The following is a 27584-nucleotide window of genomic DNA, read 5'->3' as shown; positions in this document are numbered from 1 at the left end:
CACCCAAATGTGTCATAAATGTAGTCCATGTGACTCGTGCATCATATTCCAAGTCTTCTTAAGGCATATGATCCCTTTGTATGATGAACAGACCAAAATTTAAGTTGTTATTCACCCTCAACTCAAATCAAATCATTGCGACGAGTCAAGAACATCCAACCTCATTGTCGTGTCACCGTATTTGATTTGGCTCTGTTTACATGAGTTGATCACTGATTTGATTTTATTTAAAAATGAATAACAACTTAAATTTCATCAAGTTATCGTATGCCTTCAGAAGTCTTGTAGAATGACACACAGGTCACGTGGCCGTTTTCCATGGTCACAGAGAATTATATGGGCCATTCAGCTTTGTAAGTGGTTTGTCATGTTAACAGTCTTAGATACTTTATATTCTTTCGTCTGTACTCATAAATTGTCTGCCAGAAACACAAGCGTCCAGTCACAACTGGGTTTTATTGGCATGTTAGACTTACAACTGGGAAAAAGCACAAAAGTGCCTAACATAAGAGCCCTAACAGTATTAGCTAGTAAATGTCATTACTTATAGAGTCACGTAAGTACAGTGCAGACCACTGAATTTAGAAAACTACTGAGAAGTTAATTTAGGTTCAGTCTCAGAAACTGTGCCATTTGTGTCCCATTTGAGCAGATTGTGTAGATTTAGGCTACAGATATTACAAATTAACAGGATACTGAACATAGTCACATTATTTGATAGATTTAACTGTTGAGTGTGTAATGCAAAATAAAGTATTTAAATAAAACATATATTTTTAAATATTTGTTTTTAATTGTAATATAAGCCAATTTGCATGTCCCCATGCATTGTCATTATTTGAATGGGTAATTATAGCAACATTTTTACCAAATGTTTTTTTTTTTTTTTTAAGTTTCTAAAATGCTTTTCAGAGAAATCATTTTTTGTTCCTTGCTTTAGGTTCTTTGTTCAGAAGCTGATTTATTCAGAGCTGAAACAAAGAGAGCATTCAAATCCTTGTAATACAAAATACATTCTTTAATCTGTGTAAATCAATGTAAATACACATCGAGACATATGAGAAATATAACAGCACTGTTACAACATAGGAACAAAGTAAGGAGGAACCCAAAAAACAGACATTAAAACAAATACACAAAATGAGCTCTAATTTCTGTTTGAAAATAATTTAATAATAATAGTTCTGCATGAATATTTTCATATCTGTAGCGTAAAAATATAGAGATTGACAAAATGGATCTCATACTATACTATTTTTAAAAAAGTAAGTCGAAAGTAAAAAAAGGGATTTATGTCTTTAAGGAACTTTATTCATGAGTTCCTTTCTTATCAATATATACATGATATACAACTGCTTTTTAAATACATTTTGCAATCTTTGCATGTTATTTACAATATAAGAGCTTATCAGTTTTTATTATTATTTTGTATTTTAGCTAAAAGGTGGTGTGGATCATGGAACAATACAATTTTAAACATAAAAAAGTATAGTTGATGAATATGATTCATAAAGTCGTTGTTATAAAAGCACATTATAATATCTGAACATTCACTGAACACTGCTCACATTGTAAACAACTTCCCTTAAAGGAATAGTTCACCCAAAAATGAAAATTCTCTCATCATTTACTCACACTCATGCCATCCCAGATGTGTATGACTTTCTTTCTTTTGCAGAACACAAACAAAGATTTTTAGAAGAATATTTCAGCTCTGTAGGTCCATGCAATGCAAGTGAATGGTGACCAGAAATCACATAAAGGCAGCATAAAAGTAATCCATACGAATCCAGTGCTAAAATACATATCTTCAAACATGATATGATAGGTATGGGTGAGAAACAGATCAATATTTAAGTCCTTTTTTACTATAGATTCTCCTCCCTGCCCAGCAGGTGGCAATATGCACAAAGAATGCGAATCGCCAAAAAAAACAAGAAGAAGAATGTGAAAGTGAAAGTGGAGATTTATAGTGAAAAAGGACTTAAATATTGATCTATTTCTCACCCGCATTTTTCTAATCAGTTCTGAAGACATTGATTTAACCACTGGAGTTGTATGGATTACTTTTATGCTGCCCTTATATGCTTTTTGGACCTTCAAATTTCTGGCCACCATTCACTTGCATTGTATTGACCTACAGAGCTGAGATATTTTTTTATAAATCTTAATTTGTGTTCAATAGAAGAAAAAAAGTCAAACACATCTGGAATGGCATGATATCCCTTTAATAATCAGAACTGATTTAGTTTTTCTGACAAAATAAATCGTATGAAAAAAAATATGATCTATGACTATTGTGTAATGAATAAATCTGAATTAATAATATTTCCCAGGCAAGATTTTTTTACTAGTACATAACTAAACATCTGTTTGGGTGCCATGTACACATAGGATCCTTCTCATTCTTTGTACAGTCATACTAAAAGTGCACTTTCAGAAGTGCAGATGTGTGGTATTTAGGACAAGGCCATTGCTCAACGTTCATCCACGTGGACCAAAACATAAAAGTACACCAACTTTTCCCCAGCAACAGCGACAACAAAGGTAACTTTATATACTGCCTGCAAAACCCATTACATTACGTGTTCTTCTAGAGATTGGCACTTTCCGCTGTTGACTCTTAAAATATGCATTTGGTTAGTTTTATCTTGATGGCCAATAACAGAGTTTCACCCATACATTTAAAGCCAGTCTTTGATTTCCCCCAGTCGCACATGATGACAATGTCTGGGATAATGTACATCCCATCCCTCCGAGGATCCAATAAAACTATTTATCTAATGTCATATTTCAACTTTATACAGTTTAATAGAGTGCTTATATTTAGGATTAAGGGGCGAACTTGGCAGTTGCACATACTGCTTTTGCGCAAAGTATTTCAGCCAAAAAACCTGCATCTTATTCATTAACCATCCACAATTTAGCATAACCAGGTTCTATCTGCGCTGGTATAGCGCTGCACTAATAAAAGCAAAAACTTTTGTGAGCGAAATCACTCCTTTCTATGTACATTATGTTTATTATAGATTGTGCTTTATTCACAAAAGTCAGCGCTATTTGGCTGGTGCAGTTAATGTTGCGCTATGACCAGCCATGGAAAGCAGGCGTTAAACATAGTTTTATTTCAAAGGCATTTTGTGAAACTGCACCATGCAAATTGACCTGATTTACATTAATTCCTGCACTTAAACTGGGGCTGAAAAACATGTGTGCAAATAAATGCGCAATCAGTGTGTGCAACTCATTCCCTCTAAATCTTTTGTGAATAAAAAGTTCTGCTTTGATACTATGATACTATGTAGAATGGATGGACAGAGTGAGACATTAGTGATAAATATGGCTTTTAGATCAATACACCTCGCTACCGTGAAACATATGCAGCAAATATTTTTTTTAAAAGAGGCCCGGAGAGCTCCCCCAATGGCTGCATTTGAGCATCCATTAGTTAATTCCCATCCCAAACCCACCCAGTTCTGGCACACATTCATCTGTATATCACCCTTTCTCCATATATCACAGTTGAGTAAGTCCTGGAAAGAGGAGTTCTTGCCAGCGGGACTCATGTGCCCCAAGGTGCAGCTTGTTTGCAGGGGCCTGTCATCTCAGATTCTCTGGCATACGTGCAGTCTGGACCGGGAGTAGGAGGTGGCATCCTTCCACACCTTGCAGGCAAGTCCCTTGGCACAGTCACAGCGCTGGAAGATCTCCAGACCGTGCAAGCCTTTCTTGCGTTGTTTTGTGCACACTTCACCCTGTTGCAGCACTGGCTTGCAGATCTTCGTCCAGAAATGGCGAGCACAGCAGTAGCCCTCCGAGCAGTCGGACGATCGCAGGCAAGGGTCGCCCTCGTGACCTGTAGGTGAAAAGAGAAGGCTCAGTGAAATATAACTATGATGGAGATGGTATCTTTTTTTCCATAGAGAAAGCAATTGCAATAAAGGAATGGTTCATCCAAAAATTTTAATTCTGTCATTTACTAAAAAAAGAGAAAGAAAAAGATTATGGGAAGATTATCAATAATAACTTATATTTCGGCTTGTTCCTCACACAGTTTTGGAATGATATTCACAATCAGTCTTGGGTAAGTACCTCAAAAAAGTAAGCCACTACAAATGACTAATTACTTCTCTAAAATGTAACTCCGATTACTTTATTATTTACTTAACTGAAAAAGTAATTACATTAATAATTACTTAACTTTTACGAAACTTTCTAAAACAGTTTTCCACTTGACAAATTCAAAATAATATTTTTTTGTGCTGTCAGTCGATTAAAATTTTTAATCACGATTAGTCGCGTAATTTTTCGTAGTTAATTGGGATTAATTGCAGATTTTGAATGTGCTTACCTTTTACTCTATATATACTTTTTTCCAGTCAAAATGCATTTATTTCCATCTTAGGAAAGAAAACAAAACAATATGTAACAATATAATGCTTTATTAACATTTCCAAACAAAGCCGTCCACAGTATAAAGATAGAAATGCACTAAAATAGCACCAATTCAAGTAATACTTTTCCCAAAGTCTAAGTGGGAGTTTGACTATTTGAAAGAACTAGTCCCCACATAGGTTGCATATTCATTGCAATGCGCATTAAATCTCTTAAACTCAAATCCTCCACAATTTTAATCAGTCGGCAGACTGTGGCTATACACTTTGCTACAGCTATCATCCAGCTGCATTTACGATTCGCATCAGGGCGTCAACACCAGCGTCAAGCTCCGCTTTGAACTCCACATGAAAAGTGCCTGCAGACAACGTCTCTTTCTGCATTTTCATTACCGCTAAGATTTGACGTGCCACTGTGGTAGTTAAAATGTGCAGTACAGATTTCTCTAACAAGTCCAAACTGGGCTTGTTTTGTATAACAAATAGTGTTAAGAGGTCCTTTCCCCATCATTTGACACGGCTGTTGTGTGTGTTTGTGGTGTCTGCGTCAGTGTAATGTTTTTGGGCAGACATATCGCAAAGGTTCTACCCTACTCTGACCAGTGTTTATGCTGGTTTATGCTTTATTAACGGTAAATGTGTTAATCGCACTTAAGAAAAATTAACGTGTTAAACTTTTTTAATAACTTGCATGCGTTAACACGTTAACTTTGACACCTCTAGTTTTTTTTTCTATTTTAAATTAAATCAATTGAAAGTCATTATCTGTAATCTGATTACAAGAATTTAAAATGTAATGCGAGTAATTACTTTTGGACTTTTTTAATTAGATTACAGTAACTAATGACTTTGTAACTGGGTTACATTCAACACTGTTCACAATTTATTTAAAATAAAAGAGTAATGAAGTAAATCTCATCTCAATTAAACAAGGAAATAATGAGTAAATAATTTCTAAAAGGCAGAAAAGCAAGTAAAAAAAAAAAAAAAAAAAACTGCAAAACTGTATTCACAAAAATAAGGTTTATGAGTTCCTCCCAAAGTAACTGTTTTTGGAATATAGGAAAAAATAGCTACTCAGGAAAATAGTTCTTTTTTCTTCCTTCACAGCTGTTGGCTGGGTTGACATCTGGATGTATTTTCTTGCAAATAGGATGTTAGAGTGATTTTGTATTACACTGTGGTTGTTGAGAACGGTCCCAAACAGCTAATATTTTTTAGACAAATTTCGGTCCCACTTTATATTAGGTGTCTTTAACTACTATGTACTAACATTAAACTGCATACAGTACAATGGACTTATTGTGTAACTACATGTTGTTCTGCTAAATTCTCACAAGATTCACGTTTTCTTGAAGTTGAGGTACAGGAAGGTTAAGGAGTAGGGGTTAGGGTTTAGGGTTAGGATTAGGGTTGAGGTTAAGGGCTGGGATAGGGTTAGGTTTAGGATTAGGGGTAAATTTAACAGTGTAACTACAGTTGTAATTAAATACAGGTAGTTTAAATGTAAGTACAATGTATCAACACATATGTACATAATATATACATTGTATCAAACGCTTAAGTACATAGTAATTAAAGACACTTTTTATAAAGTGGGTCTCAAATTACTTATTGATATAACAGTGGCACTGTATGTTGTCTGTTGAAGTACATACATTTGTAATTATAAATTGCAAGTACAGGAAAACAGCCCATCACATTGTTTTGGCTTTCTTACAAGGCTAAGAGCATTTTCTGTACTCCATTACACTGCACTTTGAATTGCATTACTAGGCCTGTATATAGAAACTGTGTTGGGGCCCCCTACTTTGAGCAAATCATTTCCTGAAATATTAAGTAATTCAGCCCATTCAAACAGAACTTGATATATTCTTTGCCGATGGTTTATTTTAATCTTCAAAGGGATATTCAGTGTAGCAAATATTTATTATACATATATGTTACCTAGTCAAGCAAGTTTTTCTTTTTGTGACACAATTGAGCGTGAAGATTTTTCCTGCCAAAGGCTATTTAAAGCAGAAAGTGGGCTTTCTTGAACAAAACCACAGTTTCCTGTATGATTTCCCCAATGCGAACTCTGATCAGAAGTGTCTATGTAAGAGAGGGACCCCAACAGACTGTAATCACTCATGTGCACATGTGGTTGAATTTAGCATTACCAGTAATCACAAATTATTGTTTTGTGGGTAATTTTCACTAAGACTATAATCCTATTTTTATTACAATCTTGATTGATTTCTAAATGCTTAATATTTGCAAAAAGGTCATTTTGATGGATAAATTAACCAACTACTATGGGGAAGGAGATGGGGTTAGATCAAGTTCCATTAGCACTATTTTTTTAAAAGTTGGTCAATGTAGACATGTGCCAGATGGATGTCTACATCGCGTCTGGCTGTTTTTCAGCATCTCGTGAGTGTTACATTTTCAAGAAAGTGTGTTAAATAAAAAAATATGAAATACACTGATGAGCCAAAACATTAGGACCACCTGCCTAATATGCTGTTGGTACTCCACGTTCTGCCAAAACAGCACCGACATGGACTCTACAAGACTCCTGAAGTTGTCCTGTGGTATCTGGCACCAGGACATTAGCAGCAGATCCTTCAAGTCCTGTAAGTTGTGAGGTGAAGCCACCATGGATCGGACTTGTTGGTCCAACACATCCCACAGATGCTCAATCGGATTGAGATCTGGGGAATTTGGAGGCCAGGGCAACACCATGAACTCTTCATCATGTTCCTCAAACCATTCACGAACTAGGGCAGGGTGCATTATCCTGCTGAAAGAGGCCACTGCCATCAGGTAATATCATTGCCATGAAGGGGTGTACCTGGTCTGCAACAATGTTTAGGTAGATGGCACGTGTCAAATTGACGTCCACATGAATGGCCAGACCCAGGGTTTCCAGCAAAACATTGCCCAGAGCATCATACTCCCTCCACCAGCTTGTCGTCTTCCCACAGTGCATCCTGGTGCCATCAATTCCACAGGTAAATGCCGCACATGTACACGGCCATCCACGTGGTGTATAAGAAAACGGGACTCATCGGACCAGGCGACCTTCTTCCACTGCTCCAAGGTCCAGTTCCGATGCTCGCGTGCCCATTGTAGGCGCTTTCGATGGTGGACAGGGGTCATCATGGGCACTCTGACCAGTTTTCGGCTACGCAGCCCCATACGCACACATTCCTTCTGTAACCATCATTAAAATTTTCTCTGACTTGTGCCACAATAGACCTCCGTTCAGTTCGGACCAGACGGGATAGCCTTCGTTACCCTTGTGCATCAATGAGCCTTGGGCATCCAACAACCTGTCGCCGGTTTGTGGTTGGTCCCTCCTTGGACCACTGTCGGTAGGTACTCAGCACTGCTGATGGGGAGCACCCTGGACCGAGATGCTCTGACCCAGTCATCTGGCCATAACAATTTGGCCCTTGTCATAGTCGCTCAGGTTTTTACTCCTACCCGTTTCTCCTGCATTCAACACGTTGGCTACGAGAACTGATTGTTCGCTAACCATCTAATCTACCCAGACCTTGACATGTGGCCTTGTTAGATGATCAATGTTATTCGCTTCACCTGTGAGTGGTCATAATGTTTTGGCTCATCAGTGCATTTTACGAACGCATCTCAAGACCCCTGCGTTCTGTTCTACTCATTTGCATTCCGTCTACCTGTTTTTTGATGCAAAATCAGAATCAGACTGCTAGCAGCTAGCAGAAATGCCATCATAACAAATCACAAAATTAAAAACGAGGTCCTATTTTGGCATTTTTGCCTAAAGTTGTTACTTGACTTTGAGAAATTATAAGTAAAAAAAATAAATAAAAAAAAATCAAGTCTCGATTACTTTAGTAAGGTTGTTAATTTTGTAACATTAATATAATTTGCCTGTTATTCAGTACTTTAAATGTATGATATATTGCAATTGGTCCGTTCATTATAAACCTCATGAAGAACCCATACATTATTCTAAATGGCAGTCAACACAGCATTTGGGGTTCCATAAAATGTCTCAATGTCTAAATTCATGTTTTGTGGTTTAATTTATTTATAAGTGTGACTGTGCAGTCAGCATATATGTAACTAAGGCGTGATTATATACAGTAGGTGTGGGAACAGCAATGCATTGTGCTTCATCCCACACAAGCCTCGCGCTGCGGTTAAATCTTAAGATATACGAGCTGCTAGTAATTACAGCCAAATTTGTGGCCTCCATCCCACTTAAGCCTAAGCCAGTGAATCAACTCATTGCATATAGTTAACCCTTCCTTGCACTCAAAAAAGGATTTTTGCAGGTTGTTCAGTTTACTTTATTAAAATAAACTACAGCAACACAATTGTAGAACATTTTGTAACAATTTGATTTAGTTGCATTCTGTCTAGTTAAATTGGTCAAATTTGAGTTTACTTAATGCATTTGAGTTGGGACTACATAAATACTTTTTGTAGCATTAATTAAAATTAAATAAATTAAACATCGGACCCATTTAGAAGCATTTTAAAAATGGGTCAAAATGACCCACTAGACTACTGAGGGGTTAATATGTGAGGACAAATTCCAATCTCTTAAAATTAAACAATCAAGCTCTTTAATCTCAAAAGATCAATGAAAATGTTATTCTTTATAATATGACCCCTAGTTTTTCATGCATTCTGAGATCTTATGCCATTCCTCACCTTTATGAGAGATCTTGGCTTGAGGTTTCCCATTCCTCCTCCAGCCTTTGTCTTTGATAGAAAGCTTGTTATGCTCCTCCAAAGGTGATTTATGTGAGGACAATACACTTTCCGAGATGCAGATATCTAAAGAAAGACAGAGGATTCCAGTGTAACTTAACTGTGTTTTTCAGCTGAAGTTAGCCTGAAGACATTCACTGTAAAACAACAGGAAACAGTCATACAAGTACTTACAGTTGCTGCAGCGGTTGCCGGGGCAGCACATGGCGTCTCTATGGCAACGCTTCTTTCTCCTGCGGCAGGTGAGACAGCGAGACGGGGCGTGTTGAGGACTTTGACAGTAACTGCCCACCATGCACTCTTGATCACTGCTGCATGGGTATCCCTGTGAAGAAAATGAGAAAAAGACAGATTAGGTTCAGTCCTTCTTCACCAAGTTCTGTTTTCAACACTGGCTATCAACATAAACTTGAACTCCTGAATTTCCATTCTAGAACTTTAAAGGGATAGTTCACCCAAAAATGAAAATTCTCTTTCTCATTTACTCACCCTCATGACATCCCAGATGTATATGACTTTCTATCTTCTGCTGAACACAAACAAAAATGTTTAGAAGTATATTTCAGCTCTGTAGGTCTATACAATGGAAGTGAATGGTGATCAAAACTTTGAAGCTCCAAAAATCACATAAAGGCAGCATAAAAGTAATCCATACAACTCCAGTGGTTTAATCCATGTCTTCAGAAGAAATATTATAGGTGTGGGTGAGAAACAGATCAATATTTAAGTCCTGTAGGTGGCAATATGTGCAAAAAATTTGAATCGCCAAAAACAAAAGAACTCTTAGGAGAGAAGAGTGCTAAGAAGGGATGTTTGAAAGTGGAGATTTATAGTAAAAAAAGGACTTAATATTTATCTGTTTCTCAACCACACCTATCATATCACTTCTGAAGACAAGTATTTAACCACTGGAGTCTTATGGATCACTTTTATGCTGCCTTTATGTGATTTTTGAACTTTAAAGTTTTGGACCCTGTTGATTTGCATTGTATGGACCAACAGAGCTGAGATATTCTCCTAAAAATCTTTGTTTGTGTTCTGCTGAAGAAAGAAAGTCATACACATCTGGGATGGCATGAGGGTGAGTATTCATTTCTGGGTGAACTATTCCTTTAACTCTTACTACTGGTGAGACTCATTTTATTGATTGCATGCCACAGAAGGTTACTAGTAAAAATAAAAAATTATTCTTATTAGTTCCCTAAACAACTAGTCAGTTATTCTGAAATTAAATCTTATGTTTATTGTTACAATACTTTGAAAACCAGTAGGAAGAGCTAGGAGTGACTGCATGTGTGCATTATCTGTTAACTATGACTTCTCACAAACAGGATACATAAAACTCAAAACACTCTTGTAACATAAGCAGATAAGTATCGCTAGTAATTTAGTTTGGACTCGTTTCTTGTTTTCTTTTAAAAAGCTTAATCGAGGTTACAGTGAGGCACTTACAATAGAAGTGAATGGGGCCAATTTGTGGAGTTTAAACACAGAAATGTGAAGCTTGTAATTTTATAAAAGCACTTACATTAATTCTTCGGTTAAAACTTTGTTACTTGAGGTGTAAAGATGTTTAAATCGTCGTTTTTGAATAAGGTTTTAGTGTTACAGCATTACGTCATCATGGCAACGAAGTTGTTGGATATAACTTTACACAGAAACGATAAGCAAGCGATTTTATCACACTAAAATCATGTTATCACACATATTGTTTACATCTTGTGGCTATACTTTTGAAACACTGAGTATTTTTATGTTTATGGATTGGCCCCATTCACTTCCATTGTATGTGCCTCACTGTAACCCAGATTTTTGCTTTTTTTTGAACAAAATGAGGACTAAGTCGAAATTCATTTTTGTGGTAATCAGCATTGTGCCACAAATGCTGTCGATTGAGCTTAACTTGTATTGAACCCGGAATATTCCTTTAACTGTTGCCTACTGTACATGGATGACATTCCGGTCTCTAGATGATCCATTCAAGACCATGTCAGAAGAAAATCCTGAACAAACTCCAAGCATTTGAACACCCTTGTAATGTCATCATCATCTCAAAAGGCTATGAAGGTAAATCAGTAGCAAAACTCGAGAGCTTGCATATTTGGATTTGAGAACTTGTACAATAAATATTTGTACTCGTAAGTTAAAACTTACACTTACAGCACAGGTGTGAAAACTTGTAAAATAAAAATGTGAAGTTGAATGTTGCAATCTGCACTCACAGACAATAATTCAAAGCTTGTGTCCTGAATTCACAATTGCAGACAAGTGGTCACAAATGTGTAAAATGACATTCACATAAATACAGCTACAGACACAAACTTGTATTACACATTTACTTTTGTACTTTAATTCATTTTCGCAGTACAACCACAAATCGGCACTTACAACCTCTCAAATCTGGCACTGCAACTTTAAATCTTCACGCCTTGACTTTTGCAACTACTTTTGTGAAAAACCTGTAGCAAAACTCACTTGTGCACTTGTAAAATCCTGATGTAGGAGAGCAAGACCAGTGTTCGGCGGAGTCAATGTAGTCATTTTATTGGTTGATGCCTAGCCAGTAAATGCCAACGGTGTGGACCATGTTAACTGGGGATGTACGCGTGCATGTGAATAATTTAACTTGCCTTTTCAGCAGATTCGTTCAGTGTGAATTGCCAAGGAGCAAAGAAAAGACGTTTTGGACGTAATGTTGGTAACATTATTAACCCGATTTGTTTCACTGATGTCTATATGTCCTATACACTTAAATTACAGTTAGTTATTTATTTATGAAAAATAATATCTTGATAAAACTATTAATCTCTTTTCGTTGGTCTAGTGGTAGTATGTCCGCTAACCATGCATATCAACCTGGGTTCAAATCACCTGTGAACATTTGTATTTTTATTTTCATTGTTATAACAGCATCCTTTACTTTTCAAAGGTTATGTGCATGACAGTGTCATATGTTTATAACTACTCATGACACTGCCAAAAGATGATCTTTCAGAACAGCGTTTTTTTTTTTGTATGGTTTTTGTTTTGTTTTGTTTTGTGGAGAGCAAGTACAAATGCCAAATTGACCAATGGGTGAGACTAAATGAGAATTAACTCTGAGAAAGCATGATAAATTTCTTCAGAAACTTAATAATTCTGTTTGTTTGGCAAAATCTTAAGATTTTCAATCTTAAATTGGTTTGACCACTTTTTAAAAGCCTCTTAACTCTTAACTGTTTTTTTTTTTCTTTTTTTTTTTTTTCTCAGTAAATCAAGCATACTCGGAAACTTCAATAGATTATACTGTAATTACTGGCTGTCCAATTCAGTTACAATTTTGATTGATTGATTTAAAACAATTTAATAAGTTGTTTGTCTGTGTATGTGTATGTGTGTTTTACAAAATTGTTTTCATTATATCTGATAAAAATACATCAAAATCTGCAGCAAAGCTACAAATGCCTGTCTGACCTGGATTTGAACCTCGGTCGCTGAATGTACTGCCAGAAGGATTAACCACTGGATCAGCATCCCAGCTTTATTTGATCCATTACTTTGTTGATTTTCAGGTTAATCAAGTCATTTTTCATTATAAAGAAATAAGGCAATTGAAAATATATTATTGACACATATCAGCTTATGATACTTTAATTTAGCAAATAAAATAATTCCACTTGTGATTTACTGCTCTGACAAGTGTAATCTCCAGTTCCCATTCAAACCAATGTCCCACGTTAACATAGGCAATCATGTTACCCTGTGAAGTCGTTAAAATCACTCTTAAACTGTGTCAGATTCATTAGAACAAACATCAGTGAAACAAAGTGGGTTAATAGTGATACCAGCATTGTTTTTATGATGTGCAAAACGTCTTTTCTTTGCTCCTTGGCAATTCACATTGAACAAATCTGCTGAAAAGGCAAGTGAAATTATTCATATGCACGTGCACATCCCCAGTTAATACGATCCCCAGTTGATCTGCTTTGCCTTCACAAACAGCCATGGTCAACAACATGTCTTTACACACCCAAACTCTCCAATCTCCAACAATACCCACTCTATGATCTGGGACCCACAGCAGCATTTGCAAAGGTGAAGATGCTCATTTCTATAGTGCAAGTCCAAGAGTATTTTAGGAGACAGAACAGATGGTAGCACCTTGAATATTTCAAGACTTTGTACCAAAACTCTGCATGGTGCAAAAAAAGCTATTTTCCTGGATGGAAATGTGCATCAGAGGTTTCTAAGAGTTACCTCATCTTGGACGATTGCTTCTCAAGGTGCCTTGAAAATCTACCCTGGACTTATATTGAGACATTATAGCCAAATTAAACAGTGCCAGTATTGGTTAAATCTCATTAACTTTGAAACCTTAAGACAAAATCAAAATTTTATCAGCAAAATCCACAATCAGGGTTGGGAGGGTTACTTTTGAATCAGATTACAGAATACATGCTGTAAAATGTAATTTGTAATGTATTCCATTAGATTACTCAAGGTCAGTAACGTATTCTAAATACTTTGGATTACTTCTTCAGCACTGGTAGATTTTTTCACTTGTTTTGACCATAAAAACTCTGCCAGTACAGTAAGACAAAATACACATGTTAAAAATACATTCTCTGAAAAACCGAAATATCTTATGCAGTGTTGTTTCTAAAACAAGATTAATCAAATTGATCTTGTTTTAAGGATTTTTTGATATTTTTACAGGAAAACAATACAAAAATTATTATCAAGAATACGATCTTTGCCCTAATATCAAAGGTCTTACTAGAAAAAAATTAATTATGATCCAACGTGAATTTTCTTGATAAAAAAATATGATCGTGCCTGGTAACATGTGCATGTAAAATGTCTAGAAATAGCATTTTAGCTTAGTGTAAAGCTGACAATTTACACAAGGTTTATTTGTATTTCTTCTGCTCCAAACTTACTTCAGACGTACTTCTCTGTCTGCTCGTATGAATGTAACACATCATAAGAAAGTGTTTCACCGCTGTTCAAATGCACTTTGGATCACATCATTTATATGTATAAATGTTTTCCATCTGAAAGGACTAAATATTAAATGAAACAAATGACAATAAAATGCAAAGTAATCTCTTCAGTAATCCAAATACTTTTTGAATGTAACTGTATTATAATTACCAATGATTTAAACTGTAACTGTAGAGGAATACAGTTACTTATATTTTGTATTTTAAATACGTAATCCCGTTACATGTATTCCGTTATTCCCCACCCCTGTCCACAATTAATGCCCGAAAGCAAATTGGCGAGAGAAATGTACAGTAAATGTAAGTTTTTATTCAGTTAATCTGTCAATTCAATAATTTCATTTCAGTGACAAATTATGAGGGGACCATCTCCATGTAGAATAAAACAGCTTTTATAAGGTTACTTATATGGCTGGAATCTGCCTGTTTAAAACTACAGTCACAGTCACAAACTACAGAACAGAAACCAGCTAATGAAGATTTACTAAGGGACACGGGTTACAAGCCTCAGTTGAGCACCAAACGCAAAACATGTGTTCTGACAAGGAGAGAACTATATCTCAATATCTAATAGCACTTAATGAAAATATTCAGAGCTTAGAGCAATCTTCCTTTCTTGTTAACGTAACAGAGAGTTCATAACATTAAAAACACATGATGAAACCACGCCAAACCACCAATGATACATTCACAAGAGGAATAAGAAAACAAATAATGCCCATAAAGATTTTAAATACTAAAAAGTCACTGACCTCAAAATCCAGTGCTCATTCACTGCATCATTAGTAAGTTACTGAGTACATTAAAATTGCAGATGAATGTACCATGTAAAACAGTTCTGTACAGATTTAGGTATTATTGCCTAGGGACAGATGGTAAAATGTGGATTGATTGAATTCATATAGTCCTATATTGTATGGCTAATGAGTCTTCACAGTACATGTTATTTGAAGAAGAAAAAAAATACGTAGAAAAAAGTAGATATATTGCACTGAAATTAAACTATTCTCTTATTTATTCAAGGCATTTCACATAGAAAAGATAAATCACAAAATATTTGTTTTTCTTCTCCCAGACAGCAATAAAATTAATGGACATCAAAAGGAGACTTTGCTTTTTATTCTGAGCAATAGACCAAAAAATAAATAAAATGTGTCGCCTCAAAGTTTCAGGAGATATCGTAACAATGTCATAAACTGTGCTCAGATTTACCAATATGCAAAAGTCAGATATTTCAATATAAAACTAAAATATTTCTCATAACATTCTTATAATACAAAGTTGGAATTATAGGACAAACATCTGAGGCAATGTTGAAACCTAAATAAGATCTGACACTCAATGAAGTTTGCTCTTTGATACTGATCTGAAATCTTCTTTATGATACGATAAAGTTAGCAAATAGATGGAACAATATTAAAGTGTGGAACTGGTGAGGTAACCGTAAAGTTATGACGAGGCTGAGGTAAACCAATGTTTGATTCCCAGGCTAAAAGAGTCGCCCGCATGACATACCCTTCTCTACACAGCATCACCTAAACCGCAAGCCAATGTCGACACAACCATGTCTGCAGATGATCTGGCAACGCCATCACATCAGAGTTTAAATGACCCAGCAAACGCTTGGATATGACTCAATGCTCCTCATCCCTCACTGATTGCACAGTCTGTTTTTATTCCTTTCATACGTTCATGTGTGAGATAAGTAGCAAGATGATAAGCTTTGAGACAGACAGTGATGAGGGAAGCCCACTGGCTCCTGTGTCACTGCTGTCATGCTAGCAAAAAAAAAAAAAAAAACCTGGACTTTGAAGACTAAATGTGTCATGCCTTTGAAATTTCCTCCCTATCTGAATTCTCCCTCATCCTTTTGGGGATTTATATCAGGTACTACCCAAACTACATCAAATCTTATCTTGTTAGTAGCAACAGGTAAGCATGTTATACTTGAACTATTTGAATCGTATTTGAGCCTGGCAAGGCCTAATTCCAGGGCTTGACATGAACACCCGCCCATCCGCCCACCCGCCAAATTCATATAGAAATCGGCAGTGGCAGGTAAATTCGTCAATGTAACTAGCCACTTTGGCAGGTGAAGTTATCAGGGCTTTTCCTGCACTGAAAATTCTGTGAATTAAATTATATTCATCTTGCATTCATTGCTTTATAAGCACTAAATATTCTTCTCGTCCGAAACACAGGCGAGTATTGCGCAGCACGATTGATGCCTGGTTTTGGAGCCAACACAGACCAACTCACACGACTGAACAGCTCAGCGCTATCCTATATCTGGAGCGCGTGCGTCCCTTTTATCCATACATCATTATTATGCGCACATCAGAGACAGGATAGCGCAGAGTTGATCACATGCTGGATTCAATCTGGCTTCCCTCGATATTGCAGTGCAGATCACAAAACCTATGCAACACATTAGAAATTTTGCACATAATTTTCTACATTACAGGGCATTGAAGGAAGTCAAACATTTTAAATGGCTAGATATATAATTGAGCTAAACACATAGTTATAAACTGCAGATATTTAGCTGCAAATAGATGTAAAATGCAGCACATGGAGTTGTCGAATCGGTTCGTTCAGATAGTTCATGTAAACAAACTGTTTAAAAACCCCTTAAAAATGTATTCAAATTAATTCACTAAAATGAATGCTTCCTATGAGAAAGAGAGAATAGTTTAAGTGAGTCAGAGACAATTTAGTAGAGACAGACTGGTATTAGCTCCTCGTGCTGGTATTAAAATGAATGGGAGAAACTGGAATGCCCAACGGCATATTGGAAAAAATCCCACCTTACAGGTAAAAGAGCCAATTAAGAAGCACAATTTATGAAACAGATTTTACCGCTGATTTGACACGTGTTCTCCGATCGTAATTTTGACCAACTGTTTTGGAGATTTTTAAATGGACAAGGAGGGAAAGTGTGACGCAAGACTGAGAGACACGTGGCAATACAGAACAACGGACAATGGCAACATGCACTCATGCCAAACGACAGACAAGACGGGATATTTGTGTGAAGGCTTGACCACAGATAAACATGCAACCAAGACCGAAGTGGCCGAACTTCAGCACACCATGTCAATGGATCGCGACCCGGATGCGCAGCGCAACAAGAGCGCGAGAGACAAACACAAAACAATTGACACAAGTGCATGCCACAAGATGACATAAGAGCAATGCACTCGTGCCAATAACCAACAAGACAAGAGAATGTATGACAACGCCAAATGAGCGAGCCATGCATTCTCACATAGACTAGACAAGACACAAAACAAGGATGTCAGAGCTCAGTCACAAAGACAACAAGACACAATCAACATAAGTGGCTGAACTCTGACAACTATGATTTTCTTAGCCTGATCTCATGAAAATCAAATGGCCGTGGCAACATTTCTGCAAAACGAAATTGCTTCATTACATGTTTTACTGCAGTTTCACATTGAAATGTCCAGCAGAGGCACAAAAAATTAGTGAAAGTCCTACCTAAACTAAAAATTTAACCTAAACCTAACCAATAGTGTTCTAAAAGCAAATGCGACGTGACAAGCATACTTTCTGAAGCAACCATTTAATTTTGTGTCGATTTTATGACACTCTCGTCTCACGTGTCAGCTTGCGTGCTTGACTCCTCCAAGTCCAAAGTCCAACATTCTATCAGGTGAGCTACCGTGCAAACTAATCACATTGGAATTAGTGTGTAAATGTAGATGGCTCTGTAATATAAGCATTGTTTTCAAATGATGCGTTAGAGCAAAAGTGTTTCGATATCATAACATAAAAACGTAGTGTTTATAAAGTCATAATCAGACGTTGTAGTCATGATTTTTGTGAAAGTGAATAAAACGCACAGTTGTTGTAGCTCCTCTAGTGTTAATTTCACCAGGAAACTGCAGCGAAACGTAGAACGAGGCACGTGAAACTCAGTTTTCAAAAATGTAGTTAAAGTAACATTTATTCTATGAGACTAGGTTGGATTTTTTTGAACCCATAGTTAATCTACACAACACACAATGAAATTGTGAATAGGGTTTTCACACATAAACCTCATGTCTCACACATATGTTCCTCTAGGGCCCCAGGGCCCGGCTTAACTTGACCTTGCAAAAGCAAAGCTGACACCTGACACCATGAATGGTGTTAGTGAATTGAGAGGGTTTTCAAGAGTAAAATAAACTATGTCACTGAACAAACAAACCTCATCCACCCTCAAAGGGCACAGCCCTATGGATATCAGATGGCACAGGAAAGCTATACTCTCTCCCACTGTTTGAAGAGCAAGTTTAAAGTTAATCTCAGCAACACTCAAAACATATCTGTAGCAAACCTTTAAGGGCCATGCTTTCTCAAAAGTCCTTTACAAACACAATTAACATAAATATGGAAAACTTTCTCAAGTAGGGCAAAAAATGTTTGCCAGAAGTTTGCAGCTCTTCACTGATAGTGGTGAACCTGCAGCAATCCTTTGGCAATAATGAAGAGTTTGAGCAAATATCATTTGCACGTGAAAATAATGACTGACAAGTTTGTCAGAACTCTCAAGTTTTGTAAGAGCATGCTGCCACAGAATGAGAATGATGGGAAGTTTCATTTTGTCCTGCAAGCCTGTTGCCTCATAAATGGGCTAAATGACTAGCATTTTAGCTAACTTTATTGCTATTCTTCATCAACAGTACGTAAAAGGCAAGGGATTTAAATTGTACATTGTTACAAACTTATTATGAGTCATATCTGGTAATTCCGACATCGTAGTGGTGTTAATTTTTGCCCATTGGTTATTGCTGTTTGAAAATGAAACTAGCTAATAGTATGCTAACTGTTTTAGCCTCAGAATTCTGGAATTCTGCTCCAGAGATGCAGTATTATACCTTTGTGGTGGTAAGACACCCCATTGTGTGTTCTAGACTTCCCTTTTTCCTCATATGAAGGAAATAAAAATTATTAGTCTGGCTAGCGCTAAAAGGCTGCCACACCTTTGCCTGTTTTATTTCACTCTCTCAGCTCGTTAGCATCACTAAACAGTCACTTAACCTCAGAGGGAGCATGAGGGGGGAACGCACCTCGCCTTTTTTTACAAGCCAGACACAAACAGACCCCCACACCAGTCCTACTCGTTAACGGAACTTCAGCGTCAAATTAAATCAGAGGAAAAGTTAAAAGTCCCAAAGCTGCACCATTGATGTGAAACAGCTCTTGTGTTCATGCGAAATACTAGCCTGTTAGCCCGCTAGTTGAGAGGTTAAAGTGGTAAACGTGTCCTGCCAATTTCAATATCCTTCTTTTGGGTTGCACACAATTGGAAACCATCATTGGCCACTACTGAACTTTTACTCTACTCATCTAAAGAGAGTAAGTTTAGTTCATTAGCTTGTCTTAAAGGGATAGTTCACACAAAAACATTTAATTTGTCATATTTACTCACTCTCATTATGTTTAAACCTGTTTTATTTTCTTCAGTAAAAAACAAAAGGATATTTTACGCAGAGAGTTGCACTTGTTCATACATCAAAAACAGATGCTGGTGTTTTATACTGCCAAAATGCTCCAAAAAGGACAAAAAGCATGATATAGTTATCTTAAAAGTAGTCCATATGACTTATGCACTATATTTCAAGTCTTCTGAAAGCATATGATAGATTTTGGTGAGGGAAATTTCCCACTAAAAGCTATTGCATGGCTTCTGAAGACTTAAGGGATATTGCGCATCATTCGCATCGACTACTTTTATGATACTTTTAAAGTGATATTTTTGGTCCTTTTTGTAGCTTTTTGGCAGTATTTGGCAGTACTTTCATTATATGGAAAACAGATACACAATTGTAATTATGCAAAATCTGCATTAAAATCCCCTTTGAATGTAAGTCATCCGGGTTTGGAACTAAATAGGGGTGAGTAAATGATGACAAAACATTTTTGGGGTGAACTATTACTTGAAAAGCACTGTTATTTTGGTTTTTCGTGATTTGTGGGCATGTAAGTGTAAACAGAAATATAGAAAGGCCAACATCTGACATGAGTTTCAACGTCAACATTTTTTTCCAACGGCACATATAAATTAAGCTATAACTACTAATATAGCTCTGGTAATATATATTGGCTATGGACCAGTTTTACTTAGCAAGAGGCAAGAACACACCAAACTGAATTCGGCTTGTCCCCGTTAGGACGGATGTACAAAACTGGGTGGCCGTTTCTCTTGCCTGCCTAATTTGCAGCACTTGGGAGTACGCCAGTGCGGGAGATTTATTGGGAGCTTGTGTTATAATCTTCACCATATCCTTGAGAGTTAGTGAGTTTGAGGTCTTGAGAGGAAACATTTTAGCAGCTGTGTAATGACATATAAAAATGTGAAGCATTCTTCAGATAGCTCATCCAGATGGAAGAGAAAAATGTAGGAAAGTGACTACAAGGATTTCATGGTGAATTAGTGAATTATATCCAGGTTCACTTCAGGGTGCCATCTTATCCTCCCTCCATTCTAGACAATGTGAACAAAGTTAAACCAAAGGCTTATACTTAGATTAACGTGTAGCTTGTGCAAAATGTGAGCTTATTACGATACTTTTGTGGTGTTTTAATTTATTATCTTATTATTTTAAGGCAATCAAGCATTAATTTTAAAGTAATAGCTCACCCCAGAAAATTGTTTCATCATTTACTCATCACCCCATATTATTCAACATGATCATATGGGAATTGATATGTTGCTTCCGAAAGTTTATGTACCCTGAAATCAACCCCTTACTGCCAAATTACTGAGAAGCAGCATCCCTCATCAAACATTTTTGCAACCATTTCAACCGTGGTCACCTTTTTCTTTAGCATTACCTTCAAGACACGGGTTCTGGTGCTGTGGAAACCACAAAGTAATCACATTCACATTAACAATGGTGAGGGCGATTTAGAGGTTGCATTTTTGCTCAAAATTACATTTTTACTCCACTGATGGTAAGCAGGGTTGGGGTTTGGGTTAGGGGTTAGGGTTAAGTTAGGGCTAGTTAATAAAATATGCATTCCGATTAACTGTATTATATTAAATTCAAAGGTGCTGTAAGCGATTTTAGCCATTATAGAATTTCCACAAGCTGAAACGCTGGATTAGCCACGCCCCCTTTTTCCATAACCCCGCACTCCAAAGATACCAAATGAGCTTTATTGAGACCAACACAAAGCAGAAATGGTTGTTATGAGCAACATGGCATAAAAATGGCAGTAAGCCTCAATAATTTGCTGCAACTACCATACTATTAGAACGTGCAAAATGATTGACAGGCAGAAAGCGTCATTGTCCGTGGCTTGCGGACAAATTATTTTTATTTTTTTTTTGCTGTTTACAGAGTCTAGAGTTGTCACAGTGACTGGTGAGATATCACAGGACACTTATTTCATTAATATCTTTCAGGGAGTAGTAATATTTTTTGCATACATTTACAAGAAAACATCACTTACAGCACCTTTAAGACATTAATTACCGGTAATCTTCCCCTCCGCCATACTTCTCAAATTTCATTTACGGTTGAGTTTTTCAAACTCGTCAAGACATGTGAGCAACTTGTCTAAAAAATAGACAGATCATAACACTGTGAATTCGGCCAGCCTGATCTCACAGTGAAATCGGAAAGAGTAGAGCAACTTCTCTTTCGTCAAAATCGGTATACATTGACCGAAATTTCGAAACACTGCCCCCAGTGGCCAAAGCGGTAAATGTTGTAGGGCATATGGGTACGTGTGAGCTACATTTATGTCCAGGAGAGATCGCCAAATGCTAGTAGTGAAGCAAATTGTTTTCAGCTTTACAAGACGTTATACAGTGAAGAGAAAAGCATATATTTATAGATTCTATCCCCAAACCCAAACCTTACCTTAACCATTAGTGGAGCAAAAAAGTAATGTTAGAGGAAAAAGTGAAACCTCCGAAACATGCTCGTCATTGACTATTCAAACGTGGTTACTGCCTGGCTTTGAACCCTAGTCTCCCACACAGCTGATGCAACTCGCTGCCAATCGCATCAAACGGAAAGTTAAACACACTGAAACCACTGCAAACGTGTCTGATAAGAATGCTGCATTTCAGCGCATCAGCATACAGTTGCTGATCCTAGGGTACTGAAACTATCGGAAACATCATGCCGACTTCACGTGTGATCATGTTGATTCGGCAACAGGAGTTCAAAAGTTATACAGCTAAAATCGGTCTATGCTTACTGAAATTCAAACCACTGCCCCCAAAATTGGAAGTGTTGTTGAGGTAAAATGTCCACAGACTGGCGCCAAAAGTGAGTTGTCGCTATCACAATAAATGAGACTGGCTATTACATATTATCTTTCGTTAGCATCATTAAATCTTATGAACAAAACTTTCAGTTTTAGAGATGCAAAGAATCACATATGGAGAGTTGGGATCTTTCCACAATGTATTTGTCTGCAACATCTGCAACTGGAAACTTCCAAATGGGACAACACACTTGCTCTGCTAGCAATCTACCGAGTTGTTAACAATCTACATTTGGATAAGCAGCTAAATGTAGCATGACATTTAACTAATTTTGGATTTCAGTGGTTTCCACATGTATGTCTGTGGTCTGATTTACCAGGCCACCTGGGTTTACAGACATGACAAGGTTTAGAGCAATTGTTTAGATGAGAGTCTAGCAAGGGAACTTGCATAGTGGAGGTTTCCCCTCTCCAAAGAGGAAGTGAGATGGAGTAAAAGCTCTTCTCGCCTTCTAGCATTGATTCCTGCAATAAATCGTGTCTGCTTTCAATTAGGGCAATGTCTGCATATTTATGGCTGATCTGAGAGACATAACCAGGACCAAAACCGAAGAGCTCAGAGGAGTTCCATATGAAGTAACAGTATACGGTGATTTACACATGTTGAGAATTTTAGCGTGATACAATGAGTATCTTAATTTAAATCCTTAGCAGCTTTGCAGTAATCCAAGATTTACCTAAATAGAAATATGAGAAAAGCATCACTCCTTTCAAAGAACTTGGCTATTCTACTGACCTCCGACAACTCCTTTCATTTCTGAAAATGATACTTGCGTCATCCACTAAGTAAAACCACCCTGTTGAACTATCAGAAATGTTTGAGCCCTAAAACTGATTGTAGTTGAGATGCATAAAATATCGCATGAGATTATGTTTGGCCCATGATTGAAACTCAAGGTCTACATTGGGCATGAGATCATAAAATACAATGCAAATCAGTCAAACCACACAATTACATTATGTTTTAAGGGGGAAACACAAAGAAAAGTTGTCCTGCAGAAAAATCCTGCAGTGTAATATGACAATTATCTCCATTCACTTTCATTGCATCCTTTTTTTCTATAGAATGAAAGTGAATGGTGACTGAGACTGAACGTTTTGCCAAAAATGTCCTTTGGTGTTCCATAAAAAAAAAATTAAAAAAAAAGTCATGCAGGTTTGGAACAATATGAGGGTGAGTGAATGATGACATTGGGTTATCTATCCCAATACAGTATAATACATGTGATTTATCAAGTCTCAATGAGGTCCATTAAGTGACATATGATAATTATTTACATAAAACTTCCATTACAATATCCATGTTACATTAATTACTATAGATAATAACAGTACTAATAAGAATACTTTCTAATTAAAAAAAGCTCCACGTAATAATAGCCCATTCAGTGGTTCATTATGACTCAGTTGGCACTAAATAATGTAAATGCACAGTAATATGAGTACTGTATTTTGAATAAAGCTAATGGGTGTTTCTTCAACTTTGGGCACGTTTAGCACCATAGATCTCTATAAAGTCTTGTTTTTTATTTATAATTTTTTTTTTTTTTTTATTTGTCTACTAACAATGTCCAACAATGTATTTACATGCATCACAGGAGATTTATGCCATTTCTTTTTCTTTTTCTTTTTCTGAAAATTTCCACCACAGTGTCATTTACTGCACATCTCAAATTCTGTATTTTTGTTTAATTGAATTCTGTGGTGAAAATGACAGTGATGGAAAGGACATTTTTAACGTGTTTGAAATAAAATGATTGACTAAAGACACACAATTAAAGAATAATTTCACACTTTTTGCATAATATGGCCAGATTACAGCTTCATTGGAAATGACGCCCAAAATAGCTACTCATCTCATAAATTATATTTATATATATTTTTATATATATATATTTATATATATATTTATATATAATTTATATATATATAATAATTATTATTATTATTAACATAGTTTAAAACATAATAATTTGAAGCCTTCTTTATAATGGATTTTCATAGTTTAATACTGAAAGTCTGATCATTATTCTAAAGAGCCATCAGTGATAAAGCTCAAAGGTTTACAGCTGCCACCCTAGTGAAATAATTGTCGGGTTTACCTGAGCGGGGATGTTGCCTTTCTTCGTGGTGCCGCTGTATGGAGCGCCGGAGCGGTTAGTAGCGGCGCTCAGCGGCTCCAGTGATCTGATGGAGTTCCCGTGGACGCTGGTGTCGTTCCCTTGAGTTTCTCCCATCCGCACTGCTGTGATCATCAGCGTCAACATCCACCACCACCGACTCCGCGTCAGCTTGACCATCCTTTCAGGGACTGCCTTTTTAAACGTTGAATGAGCGTTGACTTCTTTTGTGATGCTCTATAACTCTATGTGCTATGGCAAGCACAGTTTGCCTTTAAACAAGTATAAATTCCCTTCTAGAGTGTCCATCAAGTAAACGGTCTAATATCAATGGGAGAGAGTGCACATAAATATTTGCCTGTATTTTTCTAATGACCAAAACGTGGAGAGACCTAAAGGATGCTGTAGCCAAAAAAAATCAATGCAAACGTGCGCAGTGTGTGAGTAGAGCGCGATCAGATGAACGCGGAGTTCATTCTTGCTCGTGCGTGCGCGCGCGCGTGTGTGTGTGTGTGTGTGTTGGTGAAGCAGTCCGGTGTTTCATGATGTGTGATGCCTTCTTTTATAGGATTTGTTTCCTCCGCCCCCATTATGTATTGACAAAGACTGAAACTGATCCCTGGTGCGCCTGTTCACACACTACTACTGACATCCGAAAACCATCGGAGGAGATGTGCACTGAGATTTCAGTTATTCTGGACTATTAAACCTGTAAACCTGTTTGCTGAAGAGATTTGTTCAGCATCCATCCATCCATCCGTCTATCTTTCTTTCTTTCTGTCTGTCTGTCTTTTTTAGTGATAGTGATAAAAATACCTGAATGAAAACCTACAGTAGGCTAGATAAAGTTTCACTATGTTATTTCTATGGTTTAAATGCAAAACAGAATACAGTAAAACAGCAAACAATAATAGTGATGTCGCTATGAGTCCTCGCCATATTTTTAACCAGTGAACAGATGGGATCTGTGAGAATCTGTTATTTAAAGTCAGGATTTTTCAAGATGACTTGTCTACTAAGGAGGGGAAACATATTTGTTAAGGTTTTGGGTAGCATTTTGGGTAGATTTTATAGCAAATTTCACTTAAGATATCTTTGTGAACTTCACCTACAAGATTCTGACCCATGACCCTGCCACAATAACACTGTTACAATGATAAATCAAATGATGAGTGGGAAACATGAAACTACGTGGATAGAAATGCAGTATAGTAATGTTATGCAGTTTAATGCAGTCATATGCTGCATAATGATGAAATCATAGGGATGGGGTGTTTGGCAGCAACATAGGTAATCTCACTGGTTAAAATCTAGCCTGAGTTGTGGAAAATATGGGACATAAGGGAATAAGCAGTGGAAAAATAAATAAACTCTCTGAGGAGATTAACAGAGAACTCTGGGTGGCGTTCTCGAATTCTGTCATCGCCATGGCGTCCGTCAGCCAAGTGAGCTTTGATCACTGAAATGTAAGATTTTTGTGCACATGGACAATATTAGAGGCCAAAGTCTTTATCGGCTTAAGCCATCTCGAGTGCAATAACCAGGGACAAATTTACAGCTGTTGTTGTTTCCATTCAGTCTTATTCAAACGTGGTGGTTCATTTCAAATGTCAGGTGTCAACAGGTGCCAACTTCAACTTGGTAATGCATATCAACATGGCATCAAATATGACTCACATCTGGCTGATTACAAGAGAAATCATGCCCGCAAGAGGTATAGTAGAGAAACATTACTAGTTCCATCTGTCACTGAAGGAAGATGTCTTATCTCCTTTGATTACATCATATGTCAAATTCGACTATGTCCTTTGCGTCAAAACAGTGGTCATGTGTGCTTATATTATTACATATTTTGATTAACATAAACAAACTGTGGGTCAACATTTGCATGCCAAGTAGCTTAACAGACTAAAACAAAGACTCCATTGAAATATTCAGTAGATTGTGTTTAAGTTCTATCCAGTGTGTCCCAATCAGGGACAACATTTAAACAATTGCCATGTTCAGAATAGCATTGTAACTCACTACTCTAACTAATTAATATTTCAGCTCTGCAGGTCCTTTCCATGCAAGTGAATGGTAACCAAAACTTTGAAGCTCCAAAAAACACATAAAGGCAGCATAAAAGTAAGCCATACAACTCTGCAATCTCTTTGGGTGAGAAGCAGATCAATATTTGATTCCTTTTTTTTTTTTCTTCTATAAATCTCCACTTTCACTTAAAGTGAAAGTGGAGATTTATAGTAAAAAAAAAAAAAAAGGACTTAAATATTGATCTGTTTCCCACCCACACTTATCATATCACTTCTGAAGACATGGATTTAACCACTGGAGTCTTATGGATTACTTTTATACTGCCTTTATGTGTTTTTTGGAGCTTTAAAGTTTTGGTCACCATTCACTTGCATTGTATGGACCTACAGAGCTGAAATATTCTTCTAAAAATCTTTGGTTGCTTTCTGCAGAGGAAAGAAAATCATAAACATCTGGGATGGCATGAAAATGAGTAAATGATGAGAGAATTTTCATTTTTGGGTGAACTATTCCTTTATGTGCTTTTCTCACAGACTCCATGAGTAGCTTGTGAATCACTCCTTCTAGGGTTTGCACATGTAACTTTTGGGTAACACACCCAGATCTTTAAACACATCAAAAATGAACTTTTTATTTCTAACATATTCCAGGTGGTCTTTCTCTCTGGGCATATACATATTGATGCTGGCTCAATGAAATGTGAAATTCAGCTCCATCTCAGTGCCAACATATATGTATGAAACAGGTGGTTATATATCACTCTAGGCCATCATAAAATATGTTGCTTATTACACGGAATCATAATCTGAACAACACAAACAATTTGCCATTGCATTTATCCACTTCAAATGAAAAATATTTCTGAGTAACGCCTTTGAATTGCACAACTTGGGTTTTGTCCCAAACCATGATGTTTCCTTAATTTGCTTTCGACAAATGATGAAAAACAGGTGTGTGGTTTCAACGTTATCAATTATCCATAAAATTCAAATTCCGAGTCATGGCTTTCTAGATATATT

The 27584-nt window shown here is 36.7% G+C and overlaps 1 protein-coding gene across 1 annotated transcript; it reads right to left on the bottom strand.

Moving 5' to 3' along the window:
- Positions 1-829: 829 nt before the first annotated feature.
- LOC127444100 (dickkopf-related protein 2-like) lies at positions 830-25067 on the bottom strand. The gene is made up of 4 exons (XM_051703289.1): positions 24514-25067; positions 9315-9465; positions 9081-9206; positions 830-3856 (listed from the first exon to the last, which is right to left on the bottom strand). Exons 1-4 carry the CDS (start codon positions 24709-24711, stop codon positions 3606-3608), a joined length of 726 nt encoding a protein of 241 aa, XP_051559249.1. The 5' UTR covers positions 24712-25067; the 3' UTR covers positions 830-3605.
- Positions 25068-27584: the final 2517 nt, after the last annotated feature.

Source organism: Myxocyprinus asiaticus, chromosome 7 (genome assembly GCF_019703515.2).
Source record: "Myxocyprinus asiaticus isolate MX2 ecotype Aquarium Trade chromosome 7, UBuf_Myxa_2, whole genome shotgun sequence".
NCBI classification, from domain to species: domain Eukaryota; kingdom Metazoa; phylum Chordata; class Actinopteri; order Cypriniformes; family Catostomidae; genus Myxocyprinus; species Myxocyprinus asiaticus.
This window is presented reverse-complemented; position numbering and strand designations above follow the sequence as displayed.

Excerpts from the sequence above, each read along its gene's own strand:
- LOC127444100 (XM_051703289.1), bottom strand. The coding sequence starts at position 24,711 with ATGGTCAAGCTGACGCGGAGTCGGTGGTGGTGGATGTTGACGCTGATG. Across the intron at positions 9,466-24,513 it reads AAGGCAACATCCCCGCTCAG|GGATACCCATGCAGCAGTGA; the intron begins GTAAACCCGACA and ends TTTTCTTCACAG. Across the intron at positions 9,207-9,314 it reads CGGCAACCGCTGCAGCAACT|ATATCTGCATCTCGGAAAGT; the intron begins GTAAGTACTTGT and ends GTCTTTCTTTAG.